The sequence below is a fragment of the Anser brachyrhynchus genome (genome assembly GCF_964034855.1).
Source record: "Anser brachyrhynchus genome assembly, chromosome: 4".
Taxonomy (NCBI): domain Eukaryota; kingdom Metazoa; phylum Chordata; class Aves; order Anseriformes; family Anatidae; genus Anser; species Anser brachyrhynchus.
This window is the reverse complement of record NC_137698.1, coordinates 15,792,954-15,811,706: the sequence shown is the minus strand read 5'-3', so window position 1 is coordinate 15,811,706 and position 18,753 is coordinate 15,792,954. Positions and strand designations below refer to the sequence as shown.

Below are 18,753 nucleotides of genomic sequence, written 5' to 3'. Positions count from 1 at the left end.
TCTCTTTAAAACCTTCTTTAAATGAGAAAACTTTACTGGTGCAAAAATTAATTACTGTAATTCCTCTCAAACACTTCTTTTTCTAGGCTAGCTGTCATGCTGTAAATTGTCACTGAATAAGCAGATTAGTGAGTCATACACGTCAAGTGAATGCTATGTGCATTCCTCGTTCATGCAGATTAATTGTTCTTGAAGGTTTGTGATCCAGACAAGGTGTAAGGCTGATTCTCCTCAACGGGGATACGAGTCTTCTACTCACTTTACCTCCAAAGCACCTGCCTCCCAAGTTCAGTGAAACATAGCCCACTGCTGAGTGTCCCGTAGCTTGTCAGTGTGTGCAAGTTACCTTTAGAGGGCACCATTTTGTTGGGCATCTGTCGACAGCGAAGTTTTCCAGGAATGTCCGAGCTTCAGCAAGCCTGAGGGAGCAAAACCCCTGCACTTCTGATAACAGGAACTGGAGGAAAAAAAAAAAAAGAAAATCATCCTACGACGATAGAACTTGCATTTATTCACTCTTCGGTAGTGATGTTGAGTGAATCTTACTTACCAGAGGAAATCAGTTACACTAAGTAAAAATAAAGAGGCTAAGAAGATGCCCCTTCCATGCTGCTTGTTGACCAAGCAGCCTTTTCCAGCCTTGTAAGATACTATTTTTCTTAATACCCACCATTAAAAAGATTATTGTTAAAAATAACTTATACTAGCTATTCTTTTGTTTGGTCAGCTCATACTAAAATATTTAGTGTTGGGATGCATTATTTATCAATGCAATCTGTCATCAAGTAAAATTGACTTTATATTCTGTTGGAGTGTATTCTGAAATTGTTATTTTAAGTTATTCAAGCAGTGGGCCTTCCCTCGCTTTCTATGAAAGATGGGCCCATTACAGAGTTGTACAAGTACAACCCTCTCAGCGTTCAGCAGGAGATAACGAGCTTAGCCTGAGTGAGGCCGCTGACTGGAAAAGAGGAAGAGCATATTTTGCATGGAGAAGTTAAAGTACTGTGAACCTTCTGCAGATGGTGTCCATGCTCTATATGCTGTTGAAATTTCTAGAGAAGGTTCTCCACAAATCATTGATTTCTGAGACAACTGTGTACAAACGTTGCATCAGGAATTGTATACATGTGAGTACTGTAACAGTGTGGAATGCCACGGAGTGCTGTATTTATTTCTCTTTCTGCAGTCCAGCAGTAACAAAGCTGATGGGATATACTATTGCAGCTTCAGGATTATGGCAGCTCCAGGATTATGGCAACTCTCAGGACTGCTGTGTAATACCACATAGTTCCTGCAATTTTTTCATGTGTTGTGGTTTTTGTAGAGTTACAAGTACATATCACAGGTTCAATCTGATATTTATACTTAAATGCTTCACTACATTTCTGTAGTTGGTCCTCTAGGTATTGCTTGTACACAAATTAAATCCCTTACTTTAATGCACAGACAAGTATCTGATTTGAAAAACTGTCCGATGCTAGACAAGTTTAATCTAGAATATGGATAGAATGCTTACAGAGTTCAGTATGTGGACACTTTTTACATTTCAAAATAAAATTGTTTCCCTTTTTGTAGTCCATATACAGTAAGGATTCAGCTCTTAATTTTAGAACTTTTTTTTCACCCTGAATGTTCTGTGTTTACTGAGCTGTGTTATAATCTTTGCTACAAACTTCAGTTCAGGACCAAAGCCCTTTTTCAGCTTGAGGGCCTTTTCAGAGTAATTCTTTAAGCTCTACATTATAATGGATAAACCAAAATGACAGACGTCAGGGCTTGGGTACATTCACTGTGTCTTGAATCACTGAGCAGTTTGATCCTTACGTAAGACTGCAGCATGCTGCCAGTCCCTTGTATCGGCAGCGTCTGAAGTGAGCACTTCACGTGGCCCTTAGCCATCGTGAGCAGACCAATACTAATTTGAGACATCAACTGTACAAGTTATGTAACCATTTCTTCTTTCAGCCACACGGGCAAAGTGTTTCCTACTGACTGTGGCAGTAACAGACATTTAATTTTAACTTGCCGCTAAAATAAAATGTTCTGTGGGTAGAAGGAAGCGTATGGGTGGATAAAGAGAATGCAGGTTATTCGTGTCCCAACGTGAATGTGTCAGAAAGGTCAGCACTGTGTTTTTGAGTTGGATTTACGTGGACAACTTAGTCTGACAAAGTCTGCTAAAAAGTGCCCCAAGCCCCATTTCATGCCTGCTTTTACTAATGTGGCCAAAAGGAAAATTGCAAACATTGGGAACTGGTTTTTAATTAAGCCTCTGCTGCTGCCCAGTAAAACACTTGGTTTTAAAAGAGTCCTAAAACACTAGTGTAATTTTCATTCACTTAGAAATATACTGACCTGGCATTTTGGACCTGGTCAGGAGGATGGAGCCAGGATGTGGAAAATGCAGTTTCAGCTTTTAAAAGCACAAGAGAATATGACAACTCTCAATGTTACCACGTAAGGCATTCTACCTGAGAGAAACCCATGATGTGCCAACAGAAACTTAACGCTGTGTGGGATTATAGTATGTTTGGATGTACTGAATTTACCCCGTAATGAATCCAAAAGCAGATTTTCCTCTGGCCTACCTGCAGCCGTAGTCTTTGTGGGGTAGCCTGCAGCCACACAATCCTCTTGGGGCAGGAGGGAACCTCACAGACAGCCAGGCCGTCTGTCTTGTCACCTCTCCAAAATCCATCTGGCTTCTTACTGACCTATAAAGAAGCAGGTTTTCATGTGAAACAACCTCCTGGGATTGTCATTTCTTCTGTCAAGAGGTGCCACTTGGATGTGGCCAAGTCTGTAGTGGGATGTGTGGCCCTTGTTGGGTTTGAATATAAGGTTTTACTTTAAAGCATTCTGGATGCTGCTCTGTTTCCTCTGGAGCTTATAAAGCAGCTGAGACAAGCCCAAGACCAAAGAGCATCATTCCTGGTTTGGGAGTGGGAGCGCAGTCCCAGACCCCAAAAACACAGCCTGCAGCTGTCATCTGGTGTCAAATGAACTGTGGGCTGTCTTTTGCAATGCGCTGTGCTCCCTTGGTTTGCATTTGGTGGAACAATGCCAGTGAAGATGCAGTTGCATTTATTCTGAAAGCGTCTCATACTGGAATCATACTGTGACCGTGCTGTAGGTAAAATATCTGCGTATGGGAGGATGTGTGGGTTTTAACCCACACCTGCGCAGGGTGAGGCAGGTCAGGGCAGAGACTGGGTGAAGGCGGTGTTGATGACCTGCCAAGAGTTTGAAGGCAGGACTGGATTTTTTTTTATTTTTTTTTACTTCGGGAGTTTGCAGCTGCCCATATCTTCAGTTTTGAGGTGTGTCATTCCTTAGCTGATTGCTGGCCCCAGCCAGCTTAGTTAAAGATTGTTTGAAAATCAAACACTGATACTTCTGAAATATTGGAAGCCATTTTGGTACATTTGTTTAGTCACAGCTGTTAGTGAAGAGGGCAGAGATGCAGAAGTTTATGATCTCCCTGTTCCTTTTATGACCTTGGTGACTACTTGTGGGTTTAGGTAGCTGCACCCTTTTGTGGCAAGGTGAGGATAATGAGGATAATGTCATTTACTGACCTTTTAGGGCAATCTGGATAAGTAATTCTGTTGTAATGTGACACGACATGCTAACGTAAAGCATGCTACTTTGTTCCTGCATCCCATAGGCTCGCTCCACAGGATGTTGGGGAAACAATTTGGAGTAGAAAAGGGGTACGGGCAGGCCATAGCGCTTCAGCAGTTTTCACAGTTCTTCCACAGCACTTGGTAAGTAACTGTGGGGCTCTTATATGCTGCCCAGAGGCTACTACCACAAGCATATCTCCACAAAAAACAGGGGGCTGCCCTGCTGAGGGTTCACTGTCAGAAATGTCAACATTTCCACCGCGTACAGGTGTGACAGGCCACACAAATTTGTCAGGGAATGCTCGATTTCTGACACAGGACAGGGTACATGAGGCAGGGGACAGAGCAGAAAGGATTTCACTTGCCAAGGCTGTCACAACATCTATGCTCTGCCCGTGCCCTGAAGTATTGCCCGGTGCCATCTAGGTCCCCCGGGGCTGCGGGGGGACAGAGCCTGGCGGGGTCCGTTTTGTGTGAGGGGAGAGGTGTGAGGGGCACTGGAGACGGTGTCGTTCGGCGGCGGGGGGGGGGTCACACGAACAACCGAAAGGGGACAGCAGCGACGGCCCGGGCTGTGAGGGGAGGCGGTGTCGCCGTGTCCCCGCCCCGCGGCGCTCTCCCCGCAGCCGCCCGCCCTGCGCCGCCGCCGCCGCTGCCATTGGGAGCCGCGCCGAGCCCAGCCCAGCCGCCGGTCCCGCTCCGCCGCCATCGCCATGAGCTTCTTGTTGTGAGTAACCGCGGCCGGGGGGGGCGAGGGGCGGCTGCCCCCGGCCCCTCTCCGCGCCTTCCTTCGTCCCCTCCCGCTTCCCCAGCCCCTGCCGCCCGCTGCCTTTGTGCCCCCCTAACGGCGGCCGCGGGCCCCTCCCGGCCGGGCGGCCCCGAGGCAGCGGCAGGAAGGCGAGGGCAGCCTTCGTGGGGAAAACACCCATCTTCCGGAGCCTGTTCGGTCTTTAATTTTAACCTTTACGTCGTTATTTGTACTCAAAAGAGCGGTTCAAAGTTAATTCCGGGCTCAGGCTGCCCGGCGAAGGACCGCTGGCAGGGTGGATGGCGCTAATGGGGAGGCGATCGTTTGCTGCGGCCTTAAAAAGCTCCCCGAGGAACGAGGGGCAATTGAGGTGCGCGCAGAACCTGGCATTTTGCAATTTCGCTTCGTAGACAACAACTGAATGAAGTTCGGTCCCTCCCCTTGGGGACAAAGACGAGGTACTTCTGACAATTAACATAAGCCGGTTCAGTGACCTATTAATTAAGGAGAAGATGCGCTCTAGGGAAAGCAGGGAAACGCAAGCGGCTGAAAAGGGATCCCTCGCGGAGCGAAGCTCGCCCAAGGCCCTTGCCCCACCGAGCGCGCGGCCAGAGTTACGTGTGAGCAGCGAGTGGGACTGCTGCCATAATCTCTGACAGTTGTTAAAGGCTTATATTGATAACCACCAGATGTACGTGCAGCCTGCTTCCCGAGGAGACACTTCATCAGGGGAACGGGAGGGTTTTAGCGAGTGGGGTTTGTGTGGAGACGGGTAACACCGACGCTAGCTAACGTCCTCCGAACCTCCGCGTTGCCTTTCTCTTTTAACCCTGCTGTACCACAGCAGCTTGCCTGTAATTGCACTCGTGCTGCCTTGCCCCAAGAGGGATTTGAAAGACACCTATCAGCTGCAGGGTCGGGGCTGCGAGTCAGAGGTGGGCACAAATGACTGTCCGCAGATTCAGGAGCGCTGCTCCTAATGAGAAGCCCAGCTGTCCCCCTCCTTCATAATTCTCAGCTGCTGCAATGGAGAAGGGGGACAGGGTTTCTCGTACGACGGTGTCCTGGGAGTCTGGTTTGCAAATTAGACAGCCTCACGCTCCGTGGCATTTGGCTAACTGGTAACGGAAAAGCATGAAACCCTCCACCCTCTGTCACAGGCAATAATGAGATTTTTGTTTCTTTTTCCAGACCCTTCTGAAACCTAGGAAAGTGAACCTTCCCCCCGTTCCCCCCGCCTCCATTGTTTCCAGTAGTCCTGCTGGTTGAAAAATAGAAATGGAAACTGAAGTTGTTGCATGGCAAAGCTAGAAATGCTGGCAAAGCTGTCACAGCTGTTGTTGGCAGAGCGTGGTCAGTGACACCTCATTTGCTCATCTGCAGTTTAGAAATGGATTTTTAAAAAACAATTTCCTGAGATGCCCAGTAGGCCTTGGGGAGACCAGGAAAGCTGTGTGTTACTTGCTAGTACTGATTATTTTTTTTTTTGGTATCCAGGAAGTCAGCATCACCTTTTTTCCAACTTCATGTTTTCTTGATAGAGCTATTCAGTCATAGCAGTTGGACATCTTTACACTTTTACTGATGTAGTAGTTCAAACTTTTGTGTTGCAAAACCCTCACATTTTCATAGTACTTCTAAAACAGATTTTCAGAGCATTTTTTCTCCCCCTTTTTCACCACAAGTTTCCTTGGTATGGAGGTAACAAAGTTGTATTTTGTCTGTGTGGTCCCGTTCTCTTTTTGTGAACAGGCTCGCAATTTTGAACGCGCAGTAGAAGTGCAGCAGCTCAGGGTTGTCAGTGTTTAGAAACACTTTATCTGAATTACGATGAACCTGTCACGCAGGTTTATCATCAGCAACTTGGCTGCAGTTTGTCAGTTTGACACTCAAGTACGGTATCAAAAGCCACGTTCTGCTTGCAGACTTTGTTTGCTGTCAAATAGCAGGGTGATTGTGCTTGGATAACACAGGGTGCTTGGGGCCCCCCTCGCAAGCCCGTTGCATGGTCCTTGTCCACTGACGAATCCGTTGCTATTCTTCTCTGTTGCTAGGGCCAGTGACATACAAAGCTACATGGGGAGAAAAATCAAGGGAAACCATTGTCTTCTCTCACTATGGATAACATTATAAAAAGAGTGTCTTTTGAGACGAGTCACTGAATTAATACAACTTGGTTTTGACAGCAATTGTTATTCTCAGCTTCACCATCTCCTCTTTCTGATCAGTTTCTTCCTTTCTGAAAACGCTTCTTACAGACTTCTGCAATGGTTAATAGGTCATCCCATTAAAAAATAAATAATTAAAAAAAGGGAATTGAACTAGAAAATATCTTTAGTTCCAAAAAAATTCAACTTGACAAGTTCTCTCTAAAAGAAATTACAGCTTAGTTGCAGGTACTGTAGCTTACATCTCCACAAAAAAAAATTAAAGATAGTTCTGGTAGGCGTGCCATATGGTAACACGCTTGTGTTATCCTACGCTGGCAAAACTTATGTAAAAAAAGCAGCTAGATAAAAGTAATTTATTTTTAAAAGGAAAGTGTTTTTATTATTGATATTAAGAAACCGTATTTTTTATTGATTTTTTTATATAAAAGCTGTCTGCATAGTCTGTAAATCCCTCTCAGAAAATTCCAATGTATGGTGTTCCAGGAGTTTCTTAATACTGGATTTGTATAAGCAGTCATAAGTGGTGAGACTTTGGCAGACCAAGAGCTGATGGAAACGCCACGTAATGGTGGGGATGAGTAGCCGTTGTTTGAGGGGGGAATTGGTTTATGAATCAAAATGAAGTTAACTTGTAAACCAAAGAGGGGAAAGATGTACTCTTCGCTACCTAACACGGTATGGTAGAGCCTCTAGCAGTTTGTTCTGTGTGGGGGTTGTTGTGGTGCTTTTTTGTTTTTTGAAGTCAGAGTTTCTGTGTGTATGAATATGTGGGGAAGGTGCAGTGGGACATTCCTCTTTCCCTTACATTTCTTGTGGAGCAGCATCAAAATCAGAGCTGGTGGTTTTGTTTCTGGATTTAAGAGCGTTATGGCCCTTCCGATTTCCCTGCCTGCTCCTGCTCTTGAACATCATGGCTATTTCCTTCTCCTTTAGTTTTCCTGGATGCTCAGTTGCTGCTACTTAACCTGTTGGAAAAGCTGTTTAAAGTGGGCAGAGTTTCTCAGCTTACTCTAGTCCAACAGAGCAGCTGAGTGCTTCGTGAGTGCTCCTTCTGTAATTAAAAGCTGGAGAAGTGGTGTTTCTCTCCTCTTTAGCAAGGACTCCCACAGCAGACTGTTAGGCACTTCTGAACTGGAATCTCAGTCGTTGAAAATCAATGTGTAGGCATTCACAAACTGTTAGAAATGGCACATGTGCTTGTCCAACGTTAGATGATTTTGTTCTCTTTATTTTAAAATACAGGTTTTACAGGAGAGAGTATGACCCATTCTTTGCTTTGACTAATGTGATACTGCTGTGCTGGCTGGGTTCCTAGAGAAGAGATCAGGGTAAAGGCTTTGGACACATGAATATGTTGCCTTACCACAAAATCGATGCATTCAGTTCCTTTATTTTTTTTTTTTGAAGAGTACTGGGAATGAAAGGTTTGAGTTTGCCTATAAGTAAATCAGAGAGGGGATTGCAAAACTTATTGCCAAGTTTTTAAAGATTTGTTTTCGTTAAGTCTTAATAACTGTAATTTTGAGTTTTGAGGAACCCGGAAGGATTCTTTAGAGGTAGAGTTCATATGGATTCAGCTGTGACCCTGAACTACACAGGAAGTAGTTTTTCTACTTTTTTTTTTTTTTTTTTTCCTCTTTTTTTAGCTGCTTATAGTTTTCATTGAATGGTTGGCTGTTGAAGTATACACTCTCATCTGAAGTTGGTGTGTCATGTTGTTCAAGTACATAGTTCCAATTGCAGTGTTAACTCTGTGTTTAATTCCTGTTCTGAAAGGCTTGCTGTCAAGAGATTTGCCCCTTGGCTGGCAGCTCGTCGCTTTTAAGGAAGGGAGAACCAAAGAACAGCAAGCTTCCAGAAACCATGGTGATGAATAAGGCATTACAACTCATACAGAAGTGTCCGTGTTCCCCTTGCACTACCTGTAGTATAAGTCATTTTCCAACTCTCAGACCATTGAAAAACACTACTTAAAGTGCGCTTCCCTCCTCACTTGTCTTTGCTGAAGAACCTAAACCAGTTTATTAGGGTGCAGTGTGCTGATGCACTTGTCATCCTTCTTACGAGCTGGTTGAGGAAGCTAAACAGCAGAAAACTATGAATTCCTTTTTGGCAGCACTAGTTTTTTGCTAATTTAGCTACTTGGGGTCATGGTGTAGTGAGACTGAGGGATGGTGCTAGAGTAACGGAAGCAGCAGGAGTGTGTGAAAATGGCAAAAGCCAGGGAGGAGGATTCTTTCTTTTCTGTGCAAACTGGCAATTGAATTAGCTTGGGTGTATGATCAGGCCTGTCCTCAGACTTCATCCGGCTCTGTGTGCATTGCTGCCTTCTGAGACAGTCGAGTCCTTGCCGTTCCCTTGTCACTGATTTTGTTCTTTCTTGATGAGTTTGGTGAAATGTCTGCTTGTCACGGTAAGCTAATGTATGCTTTTTAAAAGCGGCTGACCAAATTTGCATACCATGAAACGCAAATAAATTGGAGCCAGCAGTGCTCGAGTGCTGCTGCCTTATCGTTAAGGGCGGCGGTAGAGGACTGCAGAGCTCAGTTTACGCAGGCGCTGGCTTCGTTTCGGAAAGAATGAGTCTGCCTCTGAGTAACAGAGCTGGGCAGACCCCACTCAGCCTGCAAGGTGTCGGAGCTTTGAATTGGGCTTGAAAAGAAGTCTTGCCACTAATAGGCTGTTTTGGGGCACATCTCGTTGGTGAAATGAAGGATTGACACTTGCAGATGTTCTCGGATGCTTCTCTCTCCACGTGGAAGCATCAGTTTAAAGTGAAGAAACAGACATGCCAAAGGTGGCATTGTTCAGTGTGAAAGTTGTGTATACTGCATGGCAGTGGATGTCCGGTCTTAATTGCTTCCTAATTGTTTGTTTTTATGCCACAAGTGTTTTCCCTTGCTTGTTCTTCTCTCTTTGTGTTTGCAATGTAAGTGGAGCTATGCAATTAGCTGTTTACATTTGTCAGATGAGAACGGTGATGGAACAAGGATCGCTTTTAGGGGAGGATTTGTGCAGGTGTGATGTAGCTTGGCTTTTAATCCGGAAGAGGTGTCTAATGCAGTGGATAATTTTCTGTCAAGTCTTTGAATTTAGGATCTCTTTGTGTCAACAGGGAATGGTGGTAAGGATAGCCCGGGGGTCCCACTTATAACTTAGGCTGTAGGTGTCCTGCAAGATACGTCTTTTTTGATTGAAAAAGGATGAAATAATAGAAACGTCTGGTTTAAGAGTCACAAGTATGATAATATCATGCCCAAGGCTGGCAGAGCGAAGCTGCTTGTTTGTCTTAGAGAAGTAAATTGCTGCATTTAATTATGCCACCTTAAGTCTTATGTAGTAAGCAGTAACAGAGCTTCTGCTGCCAAAGCTATCAATAAGCCTTCGACCCACAAATCAACTTAAACCACGGAATATGCTTTGAACGGCTTTTAGCATTTGTAAACTAAGCCATTTCCTATTAAAATCGAGGCACAGTGAACTTACTGTTTGTTTTTTGTCTTTTTTTCAAATGTGCAGAGAGGGAGGTTGTGGGTTGTCTGTACTGAAATGCTGTAGAATCTGGTTTTGGCTATAGCCAAATATAACTTAATTGCTTTTCACAGATTTTTTTTATTCCTCTAGTCTTTAAATGTAATGAGGTGGGACTATAAGTGTCCAGTGCTTTGTCATATCTGTGCGTGTTGCTTTTTTAACCGTGGCATTTCCTTCCCTTTCACTTCCATAGCACTTCTGTGGCACTAGTGTAGTGCTGGCTGTCATTCTTGTAACTTCACCGGCTGCACAGCGTGCCAGAGTCACTGAAGAGAAGTTGCAGAGGACGTATTGGCAGCCGTGTGAAGTGCTGTGCTTTAGGAAGGGTGACACAGGTGAATGATGACGAAAGTGGGAGGAAAAACTGGAAAAGTCCTTTTTGAAAGTGTCTCTGTGGGACAACTATGGACAAGAAAATTACTGTTCTTGGAGTGTGCAGGGGGATCTCTTACAGAGGAAGACCTCTCTTCCGGAGGAAGAGATCTGTTCTGTTTTCATCTTCTGGGATGAAACACACCGAATGTTAAAATTGAGCAGGGTGCTACAGAATTCCCTACAGAGCTGTCGTGTATTCTGACTAGGTTATCTGAATCCGTGTGTGCGCAGCTTTGCTGGATCAGTTTGAAGCAGGTCCTAAAGAAATAACCACAAAGTTACACAGCTTTGTGCACTGTAGCAAAATGGTTTGTGCATCTCAGAAGTGTTCTTTTATATTCAGGTCTTGGCTTCTCATTTCCAATAAATAGCCTGAGTCAGCAGACACCAAATTCATGCGTACGAGATGGTAATTTTGTGTTAATAAATAGGCAGTCCCCCACAGTGAATTCACGAAGGTAAAAGCAGTTTATCCTCGCAAATGCATTTTTGAAACATTGAAAAGCAGTGAATTGCTGATGACTTGGAAGTTAATTCATTCACTCTTCACTGGACTTTTTTTTCAGTTTTTCTTCGGATAAGGTGCACCTTCTTGGTCCTCTTAGGCCCTTCAAATCACTGACTTCTGTTGCACTGCTGTAACTTGCGGATTTAAGGGGACTTTCTCCCTCCCTCCTCCAGCTCACAGCTGTTCCTTGGCAGGAATCCATTCCTTTTGTTATTCTTACATACCTCCTGTGATCCTTGCCATATTTCAGTTTAGTTTTATTTGAAGCTTGCTCCCTTCCCACCTTCTTGTTTTGCTTGCCTATCATTGCATATTATCTTTTCATTTGGTAGCTTACCTACAGAGTTAGTTACTTGTGTCCTAGGGATATGAGCACTGCTGACGTACAAAATCTTTCTCCCTTTTTCGGTGAAGAACGTGTTGCAGACTAGAACTGCGAACGCCTGAATTTGTTGTCCGCATCACAAGTCGAATTCCTTTCTTTATGGCAGAGAGAATAAATGATTTTAATTAAGCTTTGGTAAATTCCTCTTTTGCAAAAAAGTGAGACATCTGACTTCTGATAGAAAAACAGTTTGAATCCAGATAACGACTAGGCGGCCTTCCCTTTTTGACCTCAATCAAGTAACCCATTAGTTGGTAGCTGATATTTTTATTGCATTTTTGCCAACTCCAGTGGTACAGTCCTGGTTTCACTTGAATGCAGCAATTGTTTTAGGGACTTGCTGAGTGCTCTAGATCCAGGGATCCAAATGGCATTACAGTGTCTTTTACTCGTCATACAACAGAACTTTTTTTTCCTAATGCTGAAGTGTAATGTAAAATCTAACTTTCACCAAAAAAAAAATCTTGAAGTTATTTTTATATAAAAGTTGGTTTCTTTCTCTCTCTTTTTTTTTTTTCCTTTAAATTCAAGTGCTGTTACTAATTGTTGTGGTTGACAGCTCTTAAAATTTCTTGTTGCAGTGTGAGTGGACAAGAGGAAACTGTATACAAGTTCATGGGAGAACAGTTAAACTGACTGTGGACTCAATTGTCAGATGCACAAGCTGAACTAATGCCAAGAGATGTGTTCTGTGGAGGTAGGAGCAATTGTTCCACCTCAGATGTTGTGGACAGGTGGATATTCTTGCTATGGTACTTCGCAAGGTACAGGCAGCTTTTACTGAAGGTACACACACCACATACAAGATTGTATTAAATACGGGGGATGTGTAAGAAATACTTGGTGATAACGCAGTGTATTTTTGGAAAGCTGTTAGATTATTCATTACTGCCTCCTGTCCGTTTCTTCCTGTTGTTCTCTTGTTATTTCTTGTCTCTCTTGTTCTGGTACTTCCTGAATCCAGACCCCATTTTACCAATTAATCAAGGTGGAAGTGTAACCTTAAGTATATGCTCTGAGGTTTCTGCTAGGAAATTGACAGCTATTTTTTATTCACCGTAGTTGTATCGTCAGCCTGTTCAGCTTGAGGGTTAAAATAAAATACAGCCTTTTAAGAAGTGCTGAAGTGATTTCTCTTCCATTAAAATTCAGTTAAGTTTCTCCTTTTTTCTTGCTGCCTTTTTCCTAAACGCATTACCAGATTATTCTTTTTACTGAGTTTAAAAGCACTGAAGACTTTCCTTTTAAACTAAACAGTTGTTAGTCATTTTTTTTCTTGGATGCCCTGCTGTGCTTTCGTAGGTTGTATGACTAGATTTGCTTTAGTCATTCATAAAGCATTGGTTTGCAAAAGCACTGATCAGCGTTTTGGGAAACCATCCATGTTCTGAGGCATGTTCTTCAAGAACTATATTTGGTGTATAAGTCAGGATCTAATTTGATATTAGAGCCAACTTTTATTACTGTAATTCATCATCCTCAACAGCGTGTAGATTGCGTTCTGAAAAGCTGTGCTTGCTACCTTCTTAAATGTATTTAAAGGGTGTGACTGTTGGCAGCAGATGTGGTTTAGGATGGGATGCAGAGGGCATTGGTAACGTAAAGACATACAGAGAATTGAGCTGAATATAAGGAAATCTCTGTAACAGAATAGCTTGCCGTGCAAAGTAGCTTATTCCTTTGGTAAGGGGCACTTTTGTCTTTGTTCTATGAAATTGAAAGAGTGCTACAGTAAAGAAATCACAGATGGGCAAGTGCTGTTAATCACAAGCTTTATTAATCGCCTTCTCAACCTCCTTTCCTTGTCTCCTGCTCCACAATCAGGATGCTGCTGTTGGGCAGTGAGGCTGCCTGAAGCAAGCTGGAGCTCTCCAGACCACTTCATGATGTTTTCGGTTACTTGTTGAAAGATCTTGAACTCCTTCACACCTACTTAAATGGTTTAGTAAACCGTCTTTCTTTGTTAGCGTTCCAGTAGCTTTTCCTTAAACACAATCAGTTGAGTTACAAAACGAAATAACTTACTCACAGATTTTTAATTCTTTAGGAGTTTCCTCAGTTGTGTCTTCTGTAACGGTACCTTCTAGTTTACATTTCTGATCATTTGTGGTGCTCACATTCTGTGGTTGATTTGTTTCTCTCTCCTGTTGGTATTCACTTTGACTGCCAGGCAAGGACTTCAGCATTGCTCTGCTTCCCTCAAAAAAAGTTGTTCTGTTCCCTTTTGCTCCGCATGACGTTCAAGTTCCTCATTCTGCTTTTTATGTTTCCATGTGTCTGCGTAACATGTGCAGTATCGTTCTCACTCCCACATCTGTTACCAAGCATCTTCCCTCTGTCTAATTGATTTTCTTTGGAGCATAACATTTTCTTGGAAACAGCTGAGTGACGGGTTCTAAGAGTTTCTCTAAAACCAGAAAATGTTCTGCCTGCATTTGCTCTCTGGTCTTTGTCTTCATCATGCACAACGTACAGAGAGAAGTGCTCTGAGATGGTTCAGGTGGCAGACTTCTCCGGGTGGAGTCCTCCTGCAGGTGTCATTGCTCTGGAGCAGGGCGGCGTTACCATTTGTTAACACGATGTATTATAATCTGTATAATCTGTCGCAGGCACCTGGCTCTTGATTCCGAATTTGCTTGCCACTGGGCAGGACTGCACCCTCTGTGGCTTTAGTTTTCATGCAGCAGTCCTTGCTGCAGGGTATGTATGTACAGCACCCTTTTAGGAGCCTTTCAGCCTCTTGCAGTAATCTGCCATTTACAGCTTTATTGAGTCCTCTTTCTTCAAAGGAAAATGCGCCCCATACATTCATGTACAGTAGAAATAAGTGTTCGGATGGCTTTTTAGTGCTGAGTTTTATGTATGGAAAAGGGTTGGTTTTACAAAAGAAGCGTAGTTCTTCTGTCTGCTGAATGATTTATTAGGCACGTTCATTCAGTAAGCTGAGGTTTGAACCTTTGTGGAAACTGAACTTTGAAGCATAACTGGGTGAAGTTGTGACTTTTGTTTGAATTCATGCTGTGCCCTCCCTTTTAAGTGAGCTAATGCTAATTGACAGAATTAAGGATTTCCTGGGAAAAGAGGGGAACATTAGTAGGAGAAAAAAAGCGCTATTTAGTTTGCAGAGAACTTAATTAGTGACTGAAATGATAAAGATACTGAACTCCCGCTCAGTGGTCCTTGGGGGAAAAAAAATAAGTAGTTGGGGAGGAGGGAATACTTTATGTTTGCCTCTTTCAAAGTTGCTTGTTCTTTTAAAGAAGGAGTACGTGAATATTAGGATATTAGAATATGTAGAAATAAATCTGGTTTTGGTTTTGCCCTACAATTCCAAGATATGTTGTGCCTGTGTGTGTATGTACACTGTAAATGCCCATATTCAACTATTAAAGGAAACTGGATCTAATTGAAAGAACCCAACAAAACAGCCCGCTCTTCAGCCTTCTTTGAAAGCCAACTTTGGTCTGCCCTACAACAAACTCTGTGAGTGACGACAGCATTGTGTTTGCGTCGAGGCAGGCAGTAGATGCCGGGAATGTGCAGCAAAACATTCTGGATAATCTCGATTCCTTCTTGCAGCAGGTTTTCAAATGTATGACAGAGGAGAATGTGTGGAGATCCTTGGGTCTCTTGCTGCTCCTGTAGAAATCTTTGCTTGTAGCACTGGTTAAAGGTTTTGGGTGTTTTGCATGATGTGCTTTTCCTCTCTCCTTTAAACCAAAGAACACGGTACTGTTGTTCTGTCTAGCCATAAAGAAAATTTCAGTGATGATAATAGCTCCTGGTAGATTTCTAATCATAAAATATATGGGATTTCTTTTTATTACAGTGATCTTAAAATTACCAATGTTACCGTGGCTTTGAGGGGAGAAAAATGAGGGCAGAAGACTCTTGGGAGGCTGCAATTTTTATACCATGTGCATATTTCAATTGCTCTGCTGTCTTCATGTCAGTGTGCCTGTCCCCGCAAGTCAAAAGGACACACGTGGCTGAATGTGTACTGCTTTTTTCCCCCCAAGTTTCTCTCCAGTGGATTCTCTTTCATTCTTCTTCTTGCCTCTGTGCCCTGTCCCTCTCCTTGCTTTGTCCAGCACTGCTGTCGGTCCTGCAGAGGACAAGGCTTTCGAAGCTGAGTCACTTCCGCAACTGTTGGCTGCTCTGGGAATTAGTTTGTGTTTTTGAGTGCGCACACAGAGCTCCAGTAGTATCCAGTGAACGCAACTCTGGCTTGCTTTGTTTATTTTGAGGGTTTTCCAGGAGATGAAAGTGTATTAGATGACCGTGCTGTAAGTCAGACAAGGGAATTTATTTCGTGTGCAAGCATAGCAAACAGATGATGACTTCTGGTTACGGGATGGTGTTCTGGATGCTTGCCTCTTTCTTGTGTTAGGAATTGTGCTTACTTCGGAGAAAGGCTGCATCCCACTGGGTAAAGAGCCGGAACACCAGTGCCACCTACCCGGGTGGGGTTGCAGAAGACTTCAGCGTTGTAGCACAACGCCTCCCCTTCGCTCATCCTGGGAACCAGAGGCGGAGAGACGCAGAGGGGTGTAGATGCCTGCCTCTCTCAGGAAACTGTCCATGGCCACTGAACACCTCGGGGGATTTGGCACCAAGTGTGCTGCTGCAGGGCACGCAAGTGTCTTGAGGGCAGAACGAAATGCCAGCCCCGCGGGGCCAGTCCCCTTCCCCCAGTTCTCCCGCTGAGCCTCTGCCTCCCCGAGGGCTGGGCTGCCTAGGAATAATGGCAAGAGCTTGTTTTCAGCTCTGTTCTGCTGCAACAGCATCCAACTTAGGCTAGGCGAACCCTGAATTTGCTTGATTTCACTGCCTAAAATGTGTATGCATAGAAAGGGAAAAAAAAAGTAGTTTAAAAATGTGGAAGTGTACATGTTATGACAGCTTGCAACACTGGGTGTTGATGGTTGGGACAAGCAAAAGCAAAAACATTCCTTAAGGCTACCCTAAGTAACTTTTTCCTTACTGGATGTGAATCATCTGATTAACTTCTTTTAACATGTAGAGTCTTGCATATTGTGTTTTTTAAGAACCCCTGATAAGATTATGACATTTTAATCTGCCTCTTCTCATACCATCCTGTGTGAAACACTAATCTACGAAGACGGTTAATTTTCCAAGAAAGGGAAGCCAGATTTTTGTTCTCAATCTCTATCCATTAACAGGATAAAGAGAGATTTAAAATCTCCTTAAAATACCTATTTCACAGTCAGAAAGCAGTATTTTCTCCTTTGGTAGAAGGAGGCACTATTTCAAATCAGTTTTAAAAACCAGTGGTCATTATAGCCCTTGGAGAATTTATTCAGGTTGAAAAGCATGTGGGAAGCTTAACTTACTCCATGTTGTAGCAAAGATAAAAGGTAGGATGGGGAAGGACAGGTACTAGTACTTCACTGAAGAAATGGGGTGTGGAATTTTCTCTGGCTTTACCCCTTTTCTAGACATCTGAAGAAGCATTTCTTTTAGGAATAACCCGTGTTATTTTGCAAGCGTTGCCAATTCCATGTGCTGGAAAATCAGGTTTTAAATCCCCTAGGTCTGTGCTGGATTATTTTTAGATGAGGAAACTTTTAGATGCATGTTTGCTGGTGGCTTTTTTTTAAGCATGGCTTTCAGCGCTTAAAGAAATGGTGTTTGAAATTAAACTTCTTCCTTCCTTTTTCTTCCAGAAGGCCCCTTGCCTTTGTGTTTTGTAACTGTTAACCTTGGCTTGGTTTTTTTTTTTTTTTTTTTTGGATCTCCTTGCCTGCATGTCACCAGGAGGTGGGAACACAGCCCCACACCTGCAGGGTGAAGCCTCTGGAAGGAAAGCTGCGTTTAGGAAGCAGTCCTGTTCCGGAGCGAGCAGGAGCACCTCGGGGAACATGGCAGGGGTGGTTTTGCACGGAAAAGCTGTGAGCCCAGCTGGTGCCTTGGCAGAGTCCGGTACTTATTCCTGAAGGTGCTCCACGGAGCTTTTCTACGTACAGTTTCCTACAGTAGAGTGTATAAGTAATAAACACCACGTATCTTGTACTTGGAGGAACGACCCTCTGTCTGTGGAAGTATTAACTGATTTTTCTTTTAAAACAAAGAAACAGAACCAGCAACAAAACCCTGGGCTTGGAATTACTTTCTAAACCCTGCCTTGCATTTTGGGAGAGCAGGTGTGTTGTGCAAGGAGTTGGCAGCTCTTAACTCTTGCCCAGACAGACTGCTTCGATTTCCTTAGTGATCTTGGTGGAGTTTGTGTTTCCATACGAGGGAAGAGAATTATGCTATTTACAGCTTAATGTTTAGGAAAGTTATTTTTGTTAGGCGGCAGCGCTCTCTAGAAGTGTGTTGCTTTTCTTAGTGTTCAGAATAATACAGCGATGGTGGCTGAAGAATTTACACAAAGGGACATTTTTCTGGGTGAGAGCTATCAGCTTGTGCGCTGCCAGTCTCTGCTGGCTTTTAACTCTTCTGCTGCATTGAATGACCTTCAAATACCGATTAATGTTGAGTTGTAACTCAGTATTGCACTGTCTTAGAGCAATTCCAGCACCACGTCTCATTTCAAGCCATTAGCTTGCTCTGCTCAAGGGGTCTCGTGGTCATCTTCATGGAACGTAGTCGGGTGGGAGAACAGCATTTCCAAAACTGCCTGTAGCTCTTGCAGAGCTGGCCTCTGAAGTTTCTTGTCCTGCCCCAGAGCCCAACAGGAATGCTCTTAGCACACGCAGCATCTGACCACGGGGCTGAAGCTCCTCGCTGTCTTTCTCAGTCATAGGCTGGTGGTTGTTTTATCTGTCTTTAGACCTGCTGCATGCTGGAACATCAAAGGAGTGTAAGGTTGTGAAATACTTGCTTCCTGAATTCTGATGGTGGATTTGATACCTCCAAACAGGTGAACGATGAGACGGGCTTATTTTAATGAGTGGAATCAGGCTGGAAAATAATTGACTTTTTGGTATTATAAGAGCTGAAGAAAGTAATGCCTGGCTCGCACACCTTCTGTCTTCAGAACAGAAATGTTGTGACTACTCAGTTTTATAAATAGAAATGCTCAAGTTACATCTTGTCAGTGCAGATTTCGAGCATGTATGATTTAATTTACCTGCTCTGCTTCTGCTGCTGCGATTGTCACAGAGAATAAGCTTTTACATGCTGAAACTATTGATTTGCTTTCCAAAAAGTAGCTTAAGCTTTTATTTTAATTTCTATGTTGACATCTTGGCTATTGGAAACTAACACGCTCCTACTCTGATGTGTCTGTTCTTAGCAGCACGTTACAATTTGAAGCCCATTGTTATTGTTTGAAGGCCTGAAATGCTTGCTTTTCTGGAATTTAGCTCTCTCCTTCCAGTGTCTCTGTGTCTTGGAGTTGAAAAAGAGGCGTGGCGGGAGAAAGGAGACAAGGAGGC

General features: G+C 43.6%; 1 protein-coding gene across 3 annotated transcripts in view; it reads left to right on the top strand.

Annotated features, from left to right (window-relative positions):
- Positions 1-3,651: 3,651 nt before the first annotated feature.
- The window catches only part of MOB1B (MOB kinase activator 1B), a 42,395-nt gene continuing 27,293 nt past the window's right edge, over positions 3,652-18,753 (top strand). The window contains exon 1 of one of the 3 annotated variants that reach the window (XM_080589260.1): positions 3,652-3,770. In XM_080589260.1, coding sequence (XP_080445386.1) covers positions 3,685-3,770 — 86 coding nt within the window. In that variant the 5' untranslated portion in view covers positions 3,652-3,684. Of the gene's footprint in view, positions 3,771-4,220; positions 4,357-4,379; positions 4,836-18,753 lie in introns of those variants that run through there. The other 2 variants (XM_080589261.1, XM_080589262.1) reach the window with 2 other exon arrangements.